Here is a 20,244-nt window from a genome sequence, read left to right as displayed (position 1 = left end):
ATTGCTTGTGTACTTTTTTCTCTAGCTGTAATATCCCGGGCAATGTGGAGGGATGTAGCATGCAAAGATTGAGAGAGGATATCACTACCTGTGGAGTGAGCGCTGGGAATACTGGACAGGATTCTGCTAAAAATTACAGTGGAAAGGGAAGCTGTTTGGGAGATAATTATCACCCTCCAAATACCACTTTAGTCCCGCTAAGTCGCACGCAGTGAACACCACCAATATCTTTGGTCAGCCTTAATATCAAAATTGCAGGGGTCCTGTATGTAGACATGCATCTACTACTACTTTACAGCCTCCTCAAAATGTTCATAATGTACATTGTTTTTTGGTCTATTTTGAAATAAAAATGTATTATAATATGCGAGTGTGTCGTATTATACTCAGTTTGCGCGATGCAGACCATTTGCAACTAAAGTTGTGGAAGAAACAGTGATGACTATGATTTGGAATTATACATTGAATGCACAATTAGGCGAAATAAGGGCAAATTTCCTCTTATTTCAGTAAATACCGTTTTAAAAATGTATTTTACTTGTCATTTTTCCGTTTCTAGTGAGTTTTCACATCTGATCCAGGATCAGTGCATGCCTACTTCCTCTTTGAGAAACGCGCTAAGTTGATCTTCCGGGAGGATAGCGGCGAGGCAGCATGGCAGCAGCAGACAGCAGCACAATGTCTAATGGCCGAGAAGCGGCTTCTCTTAACGGCGAGCCAGCTGTCAAGAGATCACGGGAGAGTGCACAGGTCGAGGCCCTGCGGACACCGAAGGAACCTAATAACAAAGTGACCGTGGTCCTGGGAGCGCAGTGGGGAGATGAGGGGAAAGGGAAAGTGGTTGACCTGCTAGCCATGGACGCGGATATCGTATGCAGGTGTCAGGTAAGTTTAGGTAGCTGGCACCCCAAACCAGTCGTTGCTAATCGAAAGAATAATGTTTGAGCATATTTAGCTAGTGTTAGAGATGGTGTGCTGCTATACAAATAAAGTTTGTGTTTAATGATCTCTCTGAGGTGATTCCGCCCAGAACTAGCTAACACGTTAGCTAGCTAGCTCGCTCGCTCTTGTTAGCTGCAATTCTAACTTAAGTTACATAAGTATGCTAGCTAGCCACTACGTTGGCGCTAGTTAGCCAGTTAGCTAGCCAATAGCCTGCTGCTTCAGTCATAGCTTGCTAGCTAACGCTACGGCCGTCAAAGGTTGGCCAGTATTTGGTTCACGTTGGCTGGTTTTCTTGACGACGGCTCTTGACCTTTTTCTGACATTGCGGAACCCGGTTCACCCAGGCTCTAGCTCTCAGCACAGCTAGCTAAGCTAACAGCTAGTGCATGCTAGCGACCGGTTTTATTTGGTAGCCGGCTAGCTATGCCCTACACTGCGAAATAATACGTGTTTGTTGACGTTGCTTTCCTCACACATTTATGTTATTCAGTGGCCCTAGTCTGGTGGTGATGCTGCACGACTCTGGCACATTGTTGAGGATTGTCTTAAAATTTCATCGATTGGTCTAACAAAATCTACAACTTTGTTACAGAGGTAGTACTTCCTCTTTTCTCATGCGGTATCCTACTGCCGGTTGTGTCATTCCAGGGTGGCAACAACGCAGGACACACGGTTGTGGTGGATTCTGTGGAGTATGATTTCCATCTCCTGCCCAGCGGAATGCTGAACAAGAAGGCAGTCTCATTTATCGGTGAGTTAGTTGTCACTCACTGTGTGTGTGTGTGTGTGTGTGTGTGTGTGTGTGTGTGTGTGTGTGTGTGTGTGTGAGAGAGAGAGAGAGTGAGTTTTGTGTGCCCATCCTCGGTGTGCTGTACTGTTGGAACATCTGAGATGCCAAGTGATCCCTTGTTGCAGGCAATGGCGTTGTGATACACCTGCCCGGGCTCTTCGAAGAGGCTGAAAAGAACCTACAGAAAGGAAAAGGTGAGCAGCAGAGGAATCTTTTTAAGGATGGTAAGAAGGGGGAGCCGTGGCTCAGGAGATAGAGTAGGTCGTCTAATGATCATAGGATCAGCGGTTCGAATCCCTGTCCTCCTGTCCTTGGGCAAGACACCGAACCCCAAATTGTTCCCAATGAGCAGGCTAGCAGCTGCCGTCGTTGGTGTGTGAATGTGTGTGTGAGTGGGTGAATGAGAGGCCATTGTAAAGCACTTCAGATAAAAGTTCAGTCCATTTACCAAGAAGAGAATGACTGATATATGATGAGCGTTATCATGATGTATTGTTTTTTTTATTCTCAGGACTGCAAGGATGGGAAGAGAGGTTAAAGATTTCTGATCGTGCTCACATTGGTGAGTCTGTATGGCCTTATTGCGATTGTCGTAGAAGAATCCAGTCTTTATTTTTTTCAAACATTTCAGTGATGTGTTATTATTTATTCTATGTAATTTTACACTTAAGTGTTCAACTTCCACCAAGCTGTGGATGGGATCCAGGAGCAGCAAAGACAGCTACAGGCAGGAAAGAAGTGAGTGACTTTACAGTGACACGATAACAAGTTCCTCAGTTTACCGTTTGAAGGTAACTGATAGTAGGCGATAAAATTAAAAGCTGAACCGACCGCCTTGACCTAATGTGGAACCATATTCTTGTTACTTGTTCATTCTACAGTTTGGGAACCACCAAAAAGGGTATTGGCCCTGCCTACTCTTCCAAAGCTGCTCGCAACGGACTGCGTGTCTGTGACCTTGTGTCTGATTTCACAGTCTTTGAGGAAAAGTAAGTGTCAAAAATATTATTTATTTATTTTCCTCTGACTGGTGTGATTTTCTGTTCAGCAATGTCTTTTATGCCTCAGAGTTGAGCCAGCCTGAGCCCTTACTGTTTGCTTATTGCAGGATTTGCTGAGCGAGGAACTTGAGTGTTTTTTTTATTTATTAATGCAGACGACTCCTTGTCCTTTTTTTGGGGCAGGTTCCGTGTGTTGGCCGAGCATTTCCTTACCATGTACCCGAACCTCAACGTTGATATTAACAGTGAGCTTCAGCAGCTGAAGGTAAACAGATCATAGTGGTTACGTAACAGCAAGTGATGCTGAAAAGACATGAATACCCCAAAGGCATGGGCTTTGTGGATTTGACTTGTGAATAATATGATAATAGCTTCAGCTCCCCCCCTCTGGCTGGCTGGATTCTCCCCATGTTCCTTAGGCCTGTCAAATCCACTCTCTCCACAAGTGCTTGCATTAATGGTTGTTTTTCTTGATGGTTGATTTTCTTAGCAGCTGTGTTTTGGTTTCTGACCTCCTTTCTTTCTTGCCAGGCATATGCTGAGAGGTTACGCCCCCTGGTGACTGATGGGGTGTACTTCATGCACAAGGCCCTTACTGGACCTAGCAAGAAGATCCTGGTGGAAGGAGCCAACGCAGCCCTCTTGGATATTGACTTTGGTAAGAATGCTTCTATTTTGTTACTGAGTGAAACAGTCCTTGTGTAGGTAGCGGGTTGTATAAATACCGTCCATCCGTGCCGTAGCTGGTTAAAACGGTGTCTGTCCCGTGGGAGACCCTGATTTAACCCAGGGCATGCTGAAACATGTGGGTTGCATATATAATCTGTAAAGTATGATATACCTTGAATATTTTGTTTTGCCTGTTAAGTTCGTTTCAGTGAAATGAATGATTTAATTGCTTGCAAATTTAATTTATTTGTACTTCTGTTTCTCAGGAACCTACCCCTTTGTGACATCTTCTAACTGCACTGTTGGAGGAGTGTGCACCGGCCTTGGCGTGCCCCCTTCCTATGTTGGCCGGGTGTATGGTGTGGTCAAGGCTTACACCACCAGAGTGGGTGTTGGAGCTTTCCCAACCGAGCAGGACAATGTGAGTGAGGAGGGGAGACGGCAGTTTGATTCAGCAACCTTTGCGTGTCTCTTCATGACTTGATAGTTGACTGTTTTGATGCATGCACTAACATAAGCCATGATTCTCTCGGTTCAAATATGTTGTTGACCCTTCTCTGTTTGGTGCTTTCCAGGAGGTCGGCGCCTTGTTGCAGAGCAGAGGGAGGGAGGTCGGTGTGACTACAGGCAGAAAGAGGCGCTGTGGCTGGCTGGATCTCATCCTGGTCAGATACGCCCACATGGTCAACGGCTTCACAGCGTAAGGAACTTTCTCAACTGTTCCCGTTTCATTTCCTAATGTCATTCTAGCCCACCATACTGTTCGGTCTGCATTTGTCTGCATTTTAATTATACATCAGCTTTTTAATGATACCACTTTTCAGCATGTGACTTACATTCTTTTCCGCCGCATAACCATATTTCACAATTTCACAAGACTTGTTCTCACTTTTCAGCATTGCTCTGACTAAGCTGGATATCCTGGACACACTGTCAGAGATTAAAGTTGGTGTGGGCTACTCTGTTGATGACCAGCCTCTCCCCAGCTTCCCTGGTAAATACACACTTTGATCAAAGAGGTTGCGAGTACGACTCCAAAAACCTCAATCTCTTACCAGGGGCACATCCTTTAAAAGTTGTAAAAGATGCCAGCACTCACAGGAAGGTCTAATTCAGGATAATTTAACATTTTCTTGGTACGGGCAGGCAGACAGGACAACAGACATTTCAGCCGCAAGGCTTTCTTCAGTGTTCTCATACAGACTTAAGCGCTTGCTCCTTTCTTTTTAACACCGTGTTAAGCCTCTATATGAGAAGCACTCTAGCTTCCTCTCTCTCCGGATTCTCTCTGATTTGGCTCTCGTTCTGCTCAGCTAACATGGACGTGCTGACGAAGGTGTCTGTGCAGTACGAGTCGTTACCTGGCTGGTGCTGCAGCACTGAGGGGGTGAGGAGCTTCGAGGAGCTGCCCTCTCAGGCTCAGAGCTACATTCGCTTCATCGAGGACTTCCTCCAGATCCCAGGTGAGTCAGGAGAACCAGTGTTCATCCATGGTCCTTTAAATGCCCAAAGCTATTGCTATGTGTATGTCCTTTGATGATTAATGGCAATATTTGTGTCTGAAACTGATCTTTTTTTAATTTCAGTGAAATGGGTCGGAGTTGGAAAATCCAGAGAGAGCATGATCAAGCTGTTTTGATCAGTTTTGGATTCATGGACTGGTGATCCTTTTGGATCTCTTGCAATTACTACAGTTGCTTGGGACAGGAAGGACCCAACCTAACATGGATTTCAAAACCAAACATCTGTCATCAGACAACCATCACCAGCAAAGTTGTGTGGAATTTTGAGTAGCCTGTTGTGGTTCTCTTCCCTGATGGGACAATAAGTAATTTATAACCAGCATTCCATAGCCACCTTTGCTTTATATGGCAGGTTAAGTTTACCAATATCTGTTTCGGGAATCCACTGGGTTTTTAAAGAAACAAGCACCTCTTCTATTGTTTTCAATCAGAGCGTGTTTGGACACTCCTCAAGAAAAGTGCAGTGCCCTGGCAGAGTGCTCCCGGGCGCATGCCGTCTTCCTCTAGAGTGATTGAAGATGGTTCATCTTGTAATTGCTTAGAGAAGCACACCATGCACATTTCTCCACCTTTTCGACAAAAAAACAGTGTGTCTAAGGCCTAAAGGGATGAAAAAACAGAATAAATGTTTATTTTGCCAGGTTTTTACACATGATCAGAACAAATTCCTAGTATGTGTAAAAACCTACCTGGTAAATTGAAATTGGATTCTGCTTCAGCTTAAACCCTGTCAGCACTCATCATTCATTTGCCATTCATTTCAATTAAAGGGGTAGTGTGCTACTTTTGACATTTAGCCCTATTTTTGATATCTCTAACATCAATCTGAATCATAGAGATCATAATGTCATCGATCGCTCATATTGAGCTAGATTGAGATTTTTGTCTGACTCAAATTTCTTTACAATGAAAGTGGGCAGGGCATGTTAATACGCTTTGAAAAACTAGCAGGAAGCTCAGTGTGTAATCCTACCGGTCTTGGTATGCTGTACTGTGAAATGTATCACAATCCGTTGTGTTTAGCATTGCTCCAGCCTCGTTTTCACTGCTCCCGCGGAGGGGTGGGGGGGTGGAAACGAGGCTGGAGCAATGCTCATGTCCCTTGCCAGGCACGTAAACACAACGGATTGATACATTTCACAGTGCAGCATACTGAGACCGGTAAGATTGCACACTGAGCTCCCTCTAGTTTTCCTACGAGTTTTTCAATGCGTATGAACATGCCCTGGCCACTTCCATTGTAAAGAAATACGAAAGAAATCTAGCTCAATATTTGAGCGACCAATGAAATTATGATCTCTCTTTCAGATTGATGTTAGACATATCATAAATAGGGCTAAATGTCCAAAATGCATGCTACCCCTTAAATTTACAACGCTGTTCTTACAACATTGCTTTTACAACTTTTTTTATTTTAAATTCTTTTAGGTTTTAAATTGCCTCACCTTGCAGTTTTTACACAATCTTTGCTTAAGGATGGATGTTAGCAATGTTTGAAGTATCCTCATGATTTGAGGTCTTTGTATGTATAGGCTTGTGATGTTAAGGAAATATTGGCAGAGTTGGACTTGCAAAAGGGAACATGTCTGAAAGCCTTAGTTAAATATTGATCACTAAGATCAGCAAGTTGTTTATTGCACACAAGCACATTGCCTGGTGTTTAGAAAATAATTGTAACATTAAAAAAATAAATCGTAGTGATCCAGCGCATAGATAATGTACAAAGGCTTCATACACATTACACAACTGTTTTGCGTTGTCCGTAACATTCCATTCTTTGTATGAAAAGAGTGAAAAGATGCCTCTACTCACCTGTTGCAATTCTGAAGGTATCAATAAAGATGCATAATTCAACACAAAATGGCTGATGTACCTTGATCAATACTAACCAAACAGCTACACTACAGTAGTAGCAAGAATCTCAGCTGTGTTAAGGGATGAGCTAGAGTGGTAGCATGCTCCTGTTGTGCATGTAGAGTTGTTGCCACCCCTTTCCCACTCCTGTCTCCGAACTGTACTGTGTATTTTTTAAGGGAATATTCACGTGACCAGATCAATAGTCATTGGTGGCAGGAAGTTCAACCATGGATGCTAAGCTAAGACTATTCCATGTCTTGGTGTATATTATCTTTCTCATCTGGACTCCTGTAATCTTTGCCAAGGTAAAGTAAGTAGGTGTCGGCGTCACATTAATATTTCCAATGTTACTGGGATGAGGACAAATGTGTTATTCTTTCTTTTTTGCAAGTGTGTCCAACTCCATTATACTATCTGAATGCCCATTTCTTTTTCACTAGGGCAGAGTGTGCATTTATGGTTTGTCAAGAATTGAGTGACTTGCTATTCATATATGAAACAAACATTGTCTAGTAACACTTCTGTGACATTTTCTTAGCATTTTCAAAGGTGATGCTACCTGACTGACTGACTGATGTAGGCTACTCTTAAGCCCCTTTGACACGGAGTGGTCCTTTGTTCTCAAATCAGTTAACCACCCTCCTGTTCTCATTCTTTACACAGAGAAAATGTGAAATCCCAAGAAGGTAAAGTCATAATGGAAGAATGTCCAGGATGCCCTGAGGTTGTGACTCTTTGTATGACTCTTTTTTTTTTTTACAAATGTTTCAGTTTAAAATCTGACACATTTTAAATAGTCACATTATGGATCGTCATTGAGTGGAATACTGCATGGGTTGTCACTGGCATGAATGTGATTGTGTATATTTGGAGTAGCTGTATAAAACTTAAACAAGGGAGTTATTTCCTTGTCAGTGGTGGGATCCACATTGTCACAGTGGATGTCAGCCTCAAGAGGCGAGGGTTTGGGAGGTGCCCTGATGTGGGTTACTGCTCAGACGAGGCCACAGGGTTTTCCCTTAAGATAAGATAAACTTTAATAATCCCCGGGGGGATTTGTGTGTTTCAGCAGCGAGAATGTACAGCATAGATTAGAGTAAAGTATATAAGTAAATATAAATAAGTTCCAACATTAACCCAGCTTCAGTCTTGTTCATTTAACTGTTGTCCTCTACACTAGTCTATCATGCCATGTCACTACTTGGACTCTCTTTCACATCCTCAGTCCTGCAGGAGCAGAATGTGCTTCAGAAGTAGAGAAGTAGGCAACTGAGTCACCAAGAGAACAATAGCTGGTAAAACAATAGATGCTTTATCAAACAGTCTAGTATGTACAGTACATGTTGTCTCTGTCTCGTTTGTGCTGTTCTGACGAGACACTGGACTAATAGGCCCTTTTCCCAGCAGCCATGTCATAGCAGGGTACACACAGGTGTAATTGATCTAATTAATTAAGGTCCACTTGAGCCAGCATGCACAATATCAGGGCCCTGGACCACATAAATCCTAAATGTAACAGGGCCATATGCTATTAATTACACCTGTGTTTGTTTACTCTGCAATGACAAGTCAATAGCTGCTGGGAAAACAGTCTATTATGTTTGTATAGTATTTGCATTAAGTGCCCTTATTAAACTGGAAGAGTTTGGGCCATATTCTTCGGAGGACTATTTTCATGTTTTAGTGCTTTAGAAATTAGTGTAAAGCTCATTACTTTTTTTTTTTTCTTTTCTAAACATCAAAATTGTATTGATATTTAATTCAAAGCAATCATCAAGTAAAAATACAATCTGAGCAGAAATAAACCATAAATACATAACAGAGTTATAAAGAAATACAATACTGTAATTCATTGTGAATTTTTGAAATTATCTCTGGTTCACGTTTTGATTAAATAATGGTCCAAATGAGGTTTCGTACCACGTCATGTGATAAAGTGGACGTGGCGTGACTTCATTGATTTTTTTTTTAGAAAGAGCCCGGATGTCAACATGAACGGCTACTGAAATTGCAAAGAAGCGAAAGAATAATCATATGTACCTGTTAACGGTAAGGAATTGGTGACATTTGGCTAACATAGCAATTTAGTTGTTGTCACTGTCTAAATTAGTATGTGTACTTATCTATCCAATGTGTCAAACGCGGTTTCTAACCGGTAGAGCTAACGGCTAACTTTCGCTAGCTAAACATAATAATTAACGTTAACGTTAGCTGCTTACCTGTAACTTTTTACAGATTTTACCACAGTAACGTTACCAGCTACTTTGCTAGCTAGCAACTAGCTACTTCATCTAACTACTATCTCGACACAAATTTCAATTTAGCTAGCTAATATTATTTGTTATAACTAGCTAGCGAGCAAGCAATCTTATCAACAGTGTAAACAGATGCTGCCTAGCTGTGTTACTGTAAACTTTTCATAATGATTTAGCTAGCTAGCCTAACGGAACTATTACTGATGTTGACTTGGCTGTATTGAAGTCATCATTAATGTTATTTCAGACACAGATTAACGGTAAGAGCTAGTTTACCTACTCTACCTCACAACCAAGCATATGCTTGAGGGGGGGGGGGGGGTAGATAGATAAAGCTTGTTACCAACCAGCCCCACTTCATCAACATAGTAATAATGATCTGTTGATTGGATTTTCCGCTTTGGCAATTTGCATTTCTTCTTAGAAACCGACTGTGAATTTTAAACATTTTGTTTATATTTGGTTAAGCCAGGCAATGTCCTCCCAAACTCAAAAAGTGTATGTGCCATTTTAGATGGTTGTCATCTAATCTGTTATTCAGCTTCATCATTTGTATGTGCTTGAGTCAGGCAGTAAAGTCTGAAGTGGATTCCATACATCTTCTTAAACAGGTGATGTGTCTGAGCACCAATGAACACGCGCCGGCGCCACGGTCCTAGGAGCAGTCAGGACGGGGTCTACCTGGGGCCCTCCCAGACTCAGCCTCCTCTGATCCAGCCTCGAGACCCGTCCCAAGCTCTCGCTCCACCTCCACCTGCCCCACTGGTAGACATCAGCAACATGTCAGGATCAGGAAGGGATCGCACCAACGAGTTCCAGTCAGTTTGCAAGTCTCTTCAAGGTCGACAGGTGAGTCAAAGGGAGACCAGTAACATTACCAGACCAGTAAGGTTTGATGCAGCGTCAGCTCTCTGCTGCGCCAATCCGAACCTAACTTTTTTATTCTGATTAGATGTCATTATCCCCTTACCCCTTTTTCTGTTCTACTAGAATGGGGTCCAGGCCAGTACACCTGCCCACAGCGCAATCAGACAACGCAGTGATTTCACCCTCAGGGCAACGTTAGTAGCAATATTAAGCCATTTGTGTTTCTACATTTTAAGTTTATAACTGGTAACGCATCATTGCCCAGGCGCTCCATTTTTGTCTACTTCTCTTCTCAACAGGAGAATCGGGAGAGACCTGAGTAACACTATCGCCAAGTTGGAGAAGCTCACTATACGTAAGGAAGGACACACTTACAAAGTGGTTTCTTGTAATGAGATTTTGTTTCTACAATGATATGGATCCAACTTTCTTTTTATGTCTAGTTGCCAAAAGGAAATCTCTCTTTGATGACAAAGCTGTGGAGATTGAAGAGTTAACCTACATTGTTAAACAGGTTAGGAGAAACATGGATTTTCTAGAATAGTACATCCAGAGAATTATATTACACAAAAACATCCAGTGTACTAACGTGGCACAGCTGTCATTGATCATAAAACAAAGTCTGTGTTTCTCTGTCCAGGACATAAACAGCCTCAATAAACAGATAGCACAGCTACAGGAACTGGTGCGTTCAAGACAAAGTCAGAATGGCAGACACCTCCAGATTCATTCCAACACCGTCGTTGTCTCCCTCCAGGTCAGATTCCAGTTGGAACATTAGACCATTTCTTCTTTCAATGAACTGCTGTTCTCCAACTTAACATGCTTTCTCAATTGTCTATTTCCATTTCAGTCTAAACTGGCAGCAATGTCGAGCAATTTCAAATCAGTGCTTGAGGTCAGGACAGAGGTGAGAACTAATCACACACCCCTCCTTCTCTGGACGTCTCACCCAGAGCTCTGTTGTTTGAGAATCCTTCCCAGATATCTCATTCTTCCTAACGTCTCTTAATTTCCTCCCAAAACTGTAGAACCTGAAAGAGCAGAAAAGTAGACGTGAACAATTTTCACAAGCCCCAGCATCCACCTCCCCCTTACATGAAAACAGCTTTGGTAAGACAATTAATAAACATTAAACTAGGCTTACTAGCCATAGTTAAACAATTAATAAACATTAAACTAGGCTCACTAGCCATAGTTAAACAATTAATACGCATTTAAGTAGCCTCACTAAGGGCTGACCATTGATCACAAAGATGGAGGGTATTGATAAACTGTAGAGTGCCTCATCATGTCATTCTCACCCTCTCGTAGGTAACTCGGTATTGATGCAAGATGACTCTAAAAGGTCAGCTGATATCTCTATAGACATGGACTTCCGTGCCAGTCAACAGCTTCAGCTTGTAAATGAACAGGTACACTATGACCACAGATCTCCAAGGATCTGATATTTCAACAATTCATTTTTAAAGCACATTCACAACACTAGAACTTATTGCATGTGAAACATTCAGGGCTCGGATGTAAATTTGATATACTGGTAGTTGCTAAATGGCTTCTAACTTGGGTTCTTTTGTCTTTGCAAAGGACTCCTATATCCAGAGCCGGGCAGACGCTATGCAGAACATTGAGAGCACCATCGTGGAGCTGGGTTCCATATTCCAGCAGCTGGCCCACATGGTGAAGGAGCAGGAGGAGACGGTGCAGAGGTGAGACAGCGGGTTAGGGAGGGAGGGAGGGAGGGAGGGTGGGGACGGACGGACGGACAAGATGGATAAACAGGACTCGGGAGATAGTGGAAAATAGGCTGGTCAAGGCGCTGCCTTTTCTTGTGTTGGGTTGAGTTGTCACTGAGTGTCTCACACTTCCTGTTCCCTCTTGCAGAATTGATGCCAACGTGGAGGACGTCCAGTTCAATGTAGACGGTGCCCACACAGAGATCCTCAAGTACTTTCAGTCTGTCTCGTCCAACCGATGGTTGCTCATCAAGATATTCTTAATTCTTATACTGTTCTTTATCGTCTTTGTGGTCTTCTTCGCCTAGGGAAGACTTAATGATGCGTCTGGGATTAAAAAAAAGACTTGGTAGAGGGGTTTTACTCCTCTATCTCTAATGGTTCATTCACACTGCCTCCATTGGAATTTGAAACTTGAAATTCAATCATGCATTTGATGATTCAATGATGAATACCTTTTCTGCATATACATGTAAGGATATGAACTGTATTTTTACAGAATTATCATTTTCATTATTTGTATTGATATTACTGTTCTTTAAAGAGAATAATAGTAGGGTTACACCCATGTTGGCAGATTCTAACTCATTTATACTGTTTTGCTCTTGATGCATACTTTGTAGAAAACATTCCTATTTCTCGAGAGGCATGGGTAATCCAAAGACAAAATTGAGTCATAAGGAGACGAGGATCCTGATGGACCTGTTTGGCCTTCGTCAGTATTCTGGCTCCATTTTGGTGCTGAAAGGTTGTGACCCTGTAAGCACTTCACTGCCGTCTGTTAGTCTCTTGTGAGTCTGTAGGGGCTGAAGTGATTCAGAATCATGTGAATTTCCTTTGACCTCTATATTTTCTGTCATGGTCAGAAAATTGTTTTTACACCTCACAATCCAATCATGAACATGTGAGGACCTGACATCAGAAATGTTGGTCATCATGTGAAACAACAATGAAAGACTGGAAACGGAGGATTTATTTTGTTGAATAACTACATTTTGTTCAGAGCTGCTTTTGCAGCAGATGTGCAGTGTCTGTGAATTTCAAATAAGTAATTTTCTTTTCAGTAAGCCTAGTTGTTTGAACTATGTTCTGGTCTGCACATTACACCATATCAATGGTGAAAACTAGAGAAAAAAATATTCAAACGTACAGTTAAGATGTTCACATGAACATTTTTAAGCGATGCAATCAGTTACAACACTTCCATCTAATACTCATGTCCCATAATAAGGACTAATAGATACGGACTCATAAGGCACAAAGGCCTTTTAATTGTCTATCTAAAACTCAAATAGAACCCTGAAATATTGGTATTTTCATATCTATTTAATTTAGCCTGTGCTTTCTGTGCCACTTTTCAGGAAAACTGTTTCCCCTTTGTTTTCTTGGAGTTCTAAGAGGAAACGTGTTCAGTAGATAAAGCTAATTAAGCATTGTGTCCTATGCTTTTGTGTAAAAAATTGCAAATTATGTAAAGAAAATAAATATGAGAATCAAACATGTAAATGTTCTACTGTGGTTTGAATTTGTTTAGGTTACTTTCATGCTGACTGAGCATTATGAAATGGTGGTATTTGCTCTGTATTGGAAGGAGTGCCCAGTTCAGTTTATGACACAGTATCATGCTGTGAGGGACAGGGAACGGACAGATGGACTGGCTCGACAGTTTATTTACATTTATGATTATTTACATCATGAAGTGTAAGGTTAAGAAAGTTGCATAAATACTTAAAGAGCCTGGCTGGTCAGTGCTTTCTGGTATGGTTGGCATACAGTAGATTGGCACTATATAAACATTATTTAAATCTGTGAATGAGGCATGTGCTCTTTATTTTCCCTTTTCTCCATACCTCCTTCTGTTATTCCTCAGCTCTGGATTGGTTTCTGCTGGGCTGATCTCAAGCGTGCTTGAAGGCATTTAGGGTTAGGTGTAGGATTGGGTTAAAGTTAGGGTTAGGTTCAGGGTTGGGGTTTGACTGGTCTCTGTGTTGATGGGAGGTTGATGCGTCTTTGAAATGGGATGACTGCTGTGTAGCTAGGCTATTCCCAGCAGCCAGCCTTCGTCCTCAACACTTCGTCTTCATCCGCCTGGACCAGACAGTCACATACAACTGAGCAGAAGACTGGACACCTCACTCACCTCCAGCTCAAACCCCATCACCAACTTCCTTGTTCTAAACTTCATATATATATTTATTCTTTATATATATAAATATATATATATATATATATATATATATATATATATTCCTGGAATGCACATGGAGAGAATGTAGTCATGGTACTGCTCATAGGCTGCTCCTTGCGCTTTTTTCTGTCTTTATACTCTTTCTGTGTGATAAATAAAGATTTTTGTTTGTTTGTTCTCCTCATACAGCTTGGATCGTAACACTGACATCTGTTTGTGTTAAAGGTCTGTGACTCTGCTTAACCTCAGCAGGTCGGGACAACGCCGGGAAGGTGGGATGATCTGGGCTCACAGGTCCTGAAGATCCAGCAGTTCCCCGGGGGAGCTCAAAGGACGGCCAGGAAGGTGCAGCCAGCCAGCCGATGTCAACACAGGAGCCTCCCTTGTGTATCTCTGTCGCCCTCTCCTGGCAGAGATGTTCCATGCGCTTCAGCCGTTCGCCCAGCTCCAGCATCAGGGTGTTGGTGATATGTTCCTCTGGGGAGCGCTGTCTGGGGCTGAGGCCTCTGTGGAGGAGAACGCTGACCACTGGAACATGCGAGGAATTAAGAACGGAGAAAGAGAGACGAGACAGGCAAGGAAGGAGGCTGAAAAAACAATAGTAGCTCATCCATAGTAAAATTAAGACATGCAATTTTCATAAAACAGCTGAACAAATGATATGTTAACAACTGTGTAATTGTATATGGTGAGACAAAATGATCTGACAGAACATTTTAATTAATTGTGGAGAGTGGGTAGGCCTACTTTTCATACATCAAGAGTTGCAAAAATATGGCCCGGTAAAACTCATACCATGTTCAGCCATAAACTTGATAATTCTGCAGCACAATTTGCTTTAGCCTATTATGGCACTGGTTATTTATTGGAAAATATAGGGAAGTAAATTAAATTATACTGTTCTGTTTTTCTAAGGACACACTTTATCCTGCCTATAAAAGTTCTTACCTTGAAAAAGTCCAATTGACAGATGACTACGGAAGTTAAAAATATAGGCCTACGTATAATTATCAGGAGAGACAGATAACACAATGTTCTACCACACAGTGAAACAGTTTGTGTGTCTGTGCACAGTGGGTGGAGCTGTCAAGCCAGTCCCCATGGTAGAAATCTCATCTAGTAAGTCTACAAATCAGAATCTGTCCCTCAGGCATTTTAAACGCTTAAAAACTCTAATTTAGTTGGTAAATAACTGCTACTGTCTAAGCAGTAGAATTTAGCCTTCATTACAGGATATTTATTACTGTGGTCACTTTAGATGTGACATTTTTGAAGAAGCGACTACTGTACAGTAGCCAAATGGCTGAAAGCACTAAGTAAATAAGGTCATTATTGGTGTAATTTTGTCCTAGTTATTTTCTTTATAAACATCCACCCTGAGTGACCTATGAATCTCCCTCCCAAAGCCTGATACATGGAATACAGAATATGTATCAAACTATTCTTGTGCCGTGAGGTTCTGGTCCTGATGGACCACAGCGTCCTGCTGGACGGGAGTGGTTCAGAGAGTTTGTGTCCAGGGAGGAAGGGGTCAGCCACAATCTTTCCTGCCCGCCTCAGGAGCGGATGAGACTCTACAGTCTGCTCTTGTCCTTGGCAGTGGCAGCAGCGTACCAGATGGGGAGGATGGACTTAATGATACTGGTGTGGAAGTGCACCATCATTGGCTTTGGCAGGTTGAACTTCTTCAGCTACCTCAGGCAGTACATCCTCTGCTGTGCCTTCTTGGTGAGGGAGCTGATGTTCAGCTCCCACTCGAAGTCCTGGGTGAAGATGGTGCCCAGGAGGTGGAAGAAATGAATTCATATTAGATTACAGTAGATGAGATATACCTGTATGGGGTTTTGACTTTTCTTCTTTTATATGATCTTTTTGTGATCTTTTCATGAATATGATGTAGCTACAGAATTGTGTGACATACCGATTTACTTTGTCAGTCATTTATCTGACCATCATTTGTTAAGTGTGTTCAGCTGCTTAATGGAAATTTCATGTTTTAATTTGACTGTGGATGTGAGAGAGGCGAATGCCTGCTGCCTCCTCTCCTGCCTGTCTTGTCAGTTTGTCCGTCTCTCTCTTTCTCCTCGGCCCTGTCAGCCTCCTTCCTGGTTAAAAGCTTTTCAGAAGCAGCTGTAATTAGTTTAATGTGTAAAGTAAGTTCCTTGACAAAATCGATTAAAGGTGTAAGAGTGTGCTGGAGGTTTTGCTGTCTGTCTGTGGTGTGTTCTTGGTTCTTCTGGGTGATGTAACCTATCTTTAAGTAAAAGTTTATTTTCCATTCTTGTTTCATGTGTATTTTCATGCAAAAACTATTGAAAATATACTATATATATATATATATATATATATATATATATATATATATAAATACACATTGTAATAACACTTCATTTAAATAACATTTTAATAACACTTCATTGAAACTTTATAATAAATAATTGCTACTGAAAAATAAATTATTAAGCTATACAATTTCTGAAGGTAGGATCCTCAACAGTCCATGATGTTAGGTTGGAATCCACATTGGTAATGATACTCACATAGAATATTAAGATTACAGTAGTTTAAAAGAGGCATGGTCAAAGAAGAAACTCTCAGTTTATGTTTGTGACCTGTTACAAAGCAATATCAATTGAGACTACTAACACTCCATGTGTTTTCTGCTGCTTCATTTGTAACATCATCTTGTTTTTAGTTGTTTGTGTGTCTGTGTAGGCTACTCACTCACTCACTCACTCACTCACTCACTCACTCACTCACTCACTCACTCACTCACTCACTCACTCACTCAACCTCATCTTGGACTAAATGGGTCAAAATTGCGAACGTTTGCTCACTAATCAATTTTGTGGCCCAGAAATCCATGCATCATCAGAATCGGCAGAAAGGGGCTTAGGTGGAGGGAGGCCTTAATTGAAAAAAAGTGCTCCTGATGGAGGGCAAGTCGTCATCCTTTGTATTTCTGAAACTCTGTTTCCTCATGTGCTTCCTTTTCACCCCCCCCTTTCCTCATAACTGCTGGTAAAAGTGCTATCAGTTCAATCAATTTAGGTGTTTCATGAAGCGTGTTTTCCACTCCTTCATTGCCCATCCCTGGCATTCTACATCACCCTCTCATCTCATCTATTTTGTATGTCTTCTGAAGATCTCTCTCTCTCTCTCTCTCTCTCTCTCTCTCCCTCTCTCTCTCTCTCTCTCTCTTCTCGTTACCTCTTCTACTTATGAACCTACAACCTACAGAAAGGAGATAATGATGAATCTACTCAGAGAAGAGAATTTGGAATCTAAACCATACTCAGTCATCTCTGAGAGCAGAAGTAAGAATTCTTACATTTTCTCAATTCTTCCGTGCATGAATGAGATCAGTTGTTATTTAGCTCTGGGGCTGATGACATCACAACAATGAACTTCAACATGCAATTTTGACCTGACAAATATATTTGAAAATACAGTGCTGAATACAGTGTTAATTTTTAGACTCTTTATATTTTGTTGATATTCATCCAGATCTCAAATTCAGAGATGTTATTGTCCTGCCACAAATATGGCTTTTTCATGAAATTATTCATCATTGAATAGAGGACTAACGTGCCAATTGAATGTGTGAGAGTGTGATGTGGACAGAATAACTGCTGATTTTGTCCATCAGACTCCTGAAATTTGAAATGACAAAAGACAAAGGCTTACATTCACTAAGTATTTTAATATCCAAATTTCACTTAGGCGATTGTTTTGGCATTGTGTGAACCCAATATTGGAAATGACCTATTACCTTATTTTTCTTTCTCTGAGCAATCAGTTTCTTGCTTATATTTACCACAAGATCCCCAGTGCAGTCTAGCTATCTCCTGGTTCTGACTCAGTGATCTGCCGTGATTTACTGAGTCCAAGTAATAAGACTCCAGTTTCAGTTGGAGTCTGTAGGCTTTCACACAGATTGAATCGAAGGAGCCAAGTGTCTCTAAAAGTTTATTTGGTGGATTTATAGAGTAAATCAAATTGCCCTTGTCTCAAATTCTCCATAATTTCTTTCTACATTTCTTTAGAGCCTGAAGGGGATTTATCCTCAAGCTGAGCATCACTTTACAGCAAGTCTGTGCTTGATACTGAGTCTCACAGTAGGTGTCCATTGTAACAATACATTGAACAATACATTGATTGCATGTATGCAGGGACTAAGGGAGGTAGAGAGAGACTGCACTAGGAAGCTGAGTGAGTCAGACAGAATTGGTGCTTTTTGTTGTCAAAGTCTTGTTAAGATGAGTAACAGACTGTTGTATTGCACACCATACTCACTGACAGAGGGCAGTTGGCCCAGATTTAACAGCATCAAGGTACATCAGTTAATTGCAAACAGGGCTTTTTAATCTTAGGCACTGCCACTCAAAAAAGTCTCTCTGGACTCGCTTGTGCGGCTCAAACATTTCCCCAGTATCATCTACACCCAACCACGTTAATGGTGGTAATAGTGCTTGTCTATAGTAATCTTGTTTTTGCTGTCACAGCAGAACAGTATGATATTCTCATGCATAATATAACAGCATTGATGCATCAATGTTTAGTCACATACAGTAGAGCATGCTGCTGAGACTGGTGAAGGTTTGGTAAACTGTCTCAGGCTCAGTTCTGTTGCCTTCTGCCTGTTGTTCCACCTATGATTTTGTATTGATTGATTTTGTATTGATGTATTCTGTGCGATACTGCAATGCCAATGAATCTATTGTAAAAAGATTGTAAAAACACAAGAAAGCAGAAGCCAAAGTAGGTAGAGCATGTAAACTGCTTCTACATGCAAGTTGCCCAATGATTTAATGAAAACAAAAAATATATTGTAGCCTTCATTTGAGTGGGCTGAAAGAATGACTAGACTGGCACTCGTCCTGCTGGGAAGAGAGGAGGAGGGAGGGGTGGATGAAACCAGGCCAGGTCCAGCCTGGCTTATGTGCGTGGCTGGCTTGTTTCCGTTCAGGACTGGTAGGATGGAAGCTAGTCATGCCACTGAAATAGCTGTGAATTGAAATGACATGAAATAATGTCAGATAAATTAAGACAGGTATTGTCGCCTGGACACATCAGTTCCAATGCTAATCTAGCACAATAAAAGCGGGATAGCCAGTTAGCTCATGAGCTCACAACAAGAGCAGCAGCTTCTATAACATTAATGGTAGCGGTCAGTGGCTATAGCAGGAACACTGATGATAACATAAAGTCATCCCCACCGGGAACCCCGGTCTCCAGGGTGGGAGTCCAATGCTCTCACCACTACTCTACTTGTGCAGTGGAGATCGGCGGGTTGGTTTTGGTGCCCTTCTTCCTGTCCCTAGTGTGGGTTGGGGTTAGAATATGGGTTGGGGTTGGGACCGGATCTGATCTATAAGGCAAGGGGTAAAGGTTGGAGTGAAAGGATGAACATGTGGAGGTTTGGGGTATAGTCTCATAAAGTCATCTCCACCGGGTCTTCAACCACAGTCTCCAGGGTGGGAGTCCAATGCTCTCACCACTACTCTACTTGTGCAGTGGAGATCGGCGGGTTGATTTTGGTGTCCTTCTTGATTTTGGTGTGCTGGGACTACTGCCTCTTGTGGTGCCAACAGAGAAATGCAGGCCAACATTGTCCGCAGTAACGGAGGAAGGGAGGGAGGGAGTGATAACCGGACGAATGCTATACAAGGTGCGCTGGCTTACAGATACGCACTAAAAAGGCATTAAGCTCATTCCTCCATCACCACCTAAAGCTGTGCCAGTCAACAGTCAGTCTAATCACCGAAAAAAAAAACACATGTAAGCGTAGAGCGACTGGTGCATCACATCCCATACAAAAATGAATTACTATAGGATTATGTGTTATACTATGTTATATTATTATATTATTATGTTATATTATGTGTTATACTCCTATTGTAATGAGGACTGTCTGTCTAATTTCACACCAAAATGAAGTCCATCACAAGATTATATGGGGCTAGATCTGTTTCAATACTTGTCAATAAACACCACGTTTCACAAATGTTTTTTTGTGATTCACAAATACATTTGTGTGGTTCACAAATAAATTCTTGTTTCATAAATGTTTTTTGGTGATTCACAAATAAATTATTGTTTCACAAATGTATTTTTGTGGTTCACAAATATATTTCAAACTCACAAACATGTTCTTCTGGCAAGAGAGACACAAACCATGAAACTGCTGACACAAATCAAAATGTATTTTATAGGAGCAATCGCCACTGGTAGGGGTACCAATAATTTGCAACACTCAACAACTACCAAAATGTAAACAACTATAATTCCACACCAAGACAAAGTCCATCACAAGAGTACGAAAACTCGTGCTCAAACATCACAACGCCTTTATCAAACTGAAAATAGCCCTGCCAGTGCTAACCATCTCTGGGCTATCACATTGCATTCAT

General features: G+C 41.6%; 2 protein-coding genes across 2 annotated transcripts; both read left to right on the top strand.

Annotated features, from left to right (window-relative positions):
* Nucleotides 1-639: 639 nt before the first annotated feature.
* On the top strand, nucleotides 640-6,774 carry adssl (adenylosuccinate synthase, like). Its single transcript, XM_084449521.1, has 13 exons — nucleotides 640-885; nucleotides 1,594-1,696; nucleotides 1,861-1,929; nucleotides 2,247-2,297; nucleotides 2,407-2,473; nucleotides 2,617-2,724; nucleotides 2,920-3,001; nucleotides 3,268-3,394; nucleotides 3,672-3,826; nucleotides 3,981-4,105; nucleotides 4,302-4,399; nucleotides 4,719-4,868; nucleotides 4,992-6,774. Exons 1-13 carry the CDS (start codon nucleotides 655-657, stop codon nucleotides 5,042-5,044), a joined length of 1,419 nt encoding a protein of 472 aa, XP_084305647.1. The 5' UTR covers nucleotides 640-654; the 3' UTR covers nucleotides 5,045-6,774.
* A 1,982-nt stretch (nucleotides 6,775-8,756) lies between these two features.
* stx5al (syntaxin 5A, like) lies at nucleotides 8,757-13,132 on the top strand. The gene is made up of 11 exons (XM_084449400.1): nucleotides 8,757-8,834; nucleotides 9,652-9,889; nucleotides 10,031-10,101; nucleotides 10,207-10,262; nucleotides 10,351-10,421; nucleotides 10,548-10,664; nucleotides 10,761-10,817; nucleotides 10,939-11,020; nucleotides 11,222-11,322; nucleotides 11,495-11,616; nucleotides 11,792-13,132. The coding sequence occupies exons 2-11, from the start codon at nucleotides 9,671-9,673 to the stop codon at nucleotides 11,949-11,951; spliced, it is 1,056 nt and encodes a 351-aa protein (XP_084305526.1). The 5' UTR covers nucleotides 8,757-8,834; nucleotides 9,652-9,670; the 3' UTR covers nucleotides 11,952-13,132.
* The last annotated feature ends 7,112 nt before the right edge of the window (nucleotides 13,133-20,244 follow it).

Source organism: Borostomias antarcticus, assembly GCF_949987555.1.
Source record: "Borostomias antarcticus genome assembly, chromosome: 15".
Lineage (NCBI taxonomy): Eukaryota > Metazoa > Chordata > Actinopteri > Stomiiformes > Stomiidae > Borostomias > Borostomias antarcticus.
The sequence above is the reverse complement of the archived record's forward strand: the minus strand, read 5'-3'. Positions and strand labels throughout refer to the sequence as shown.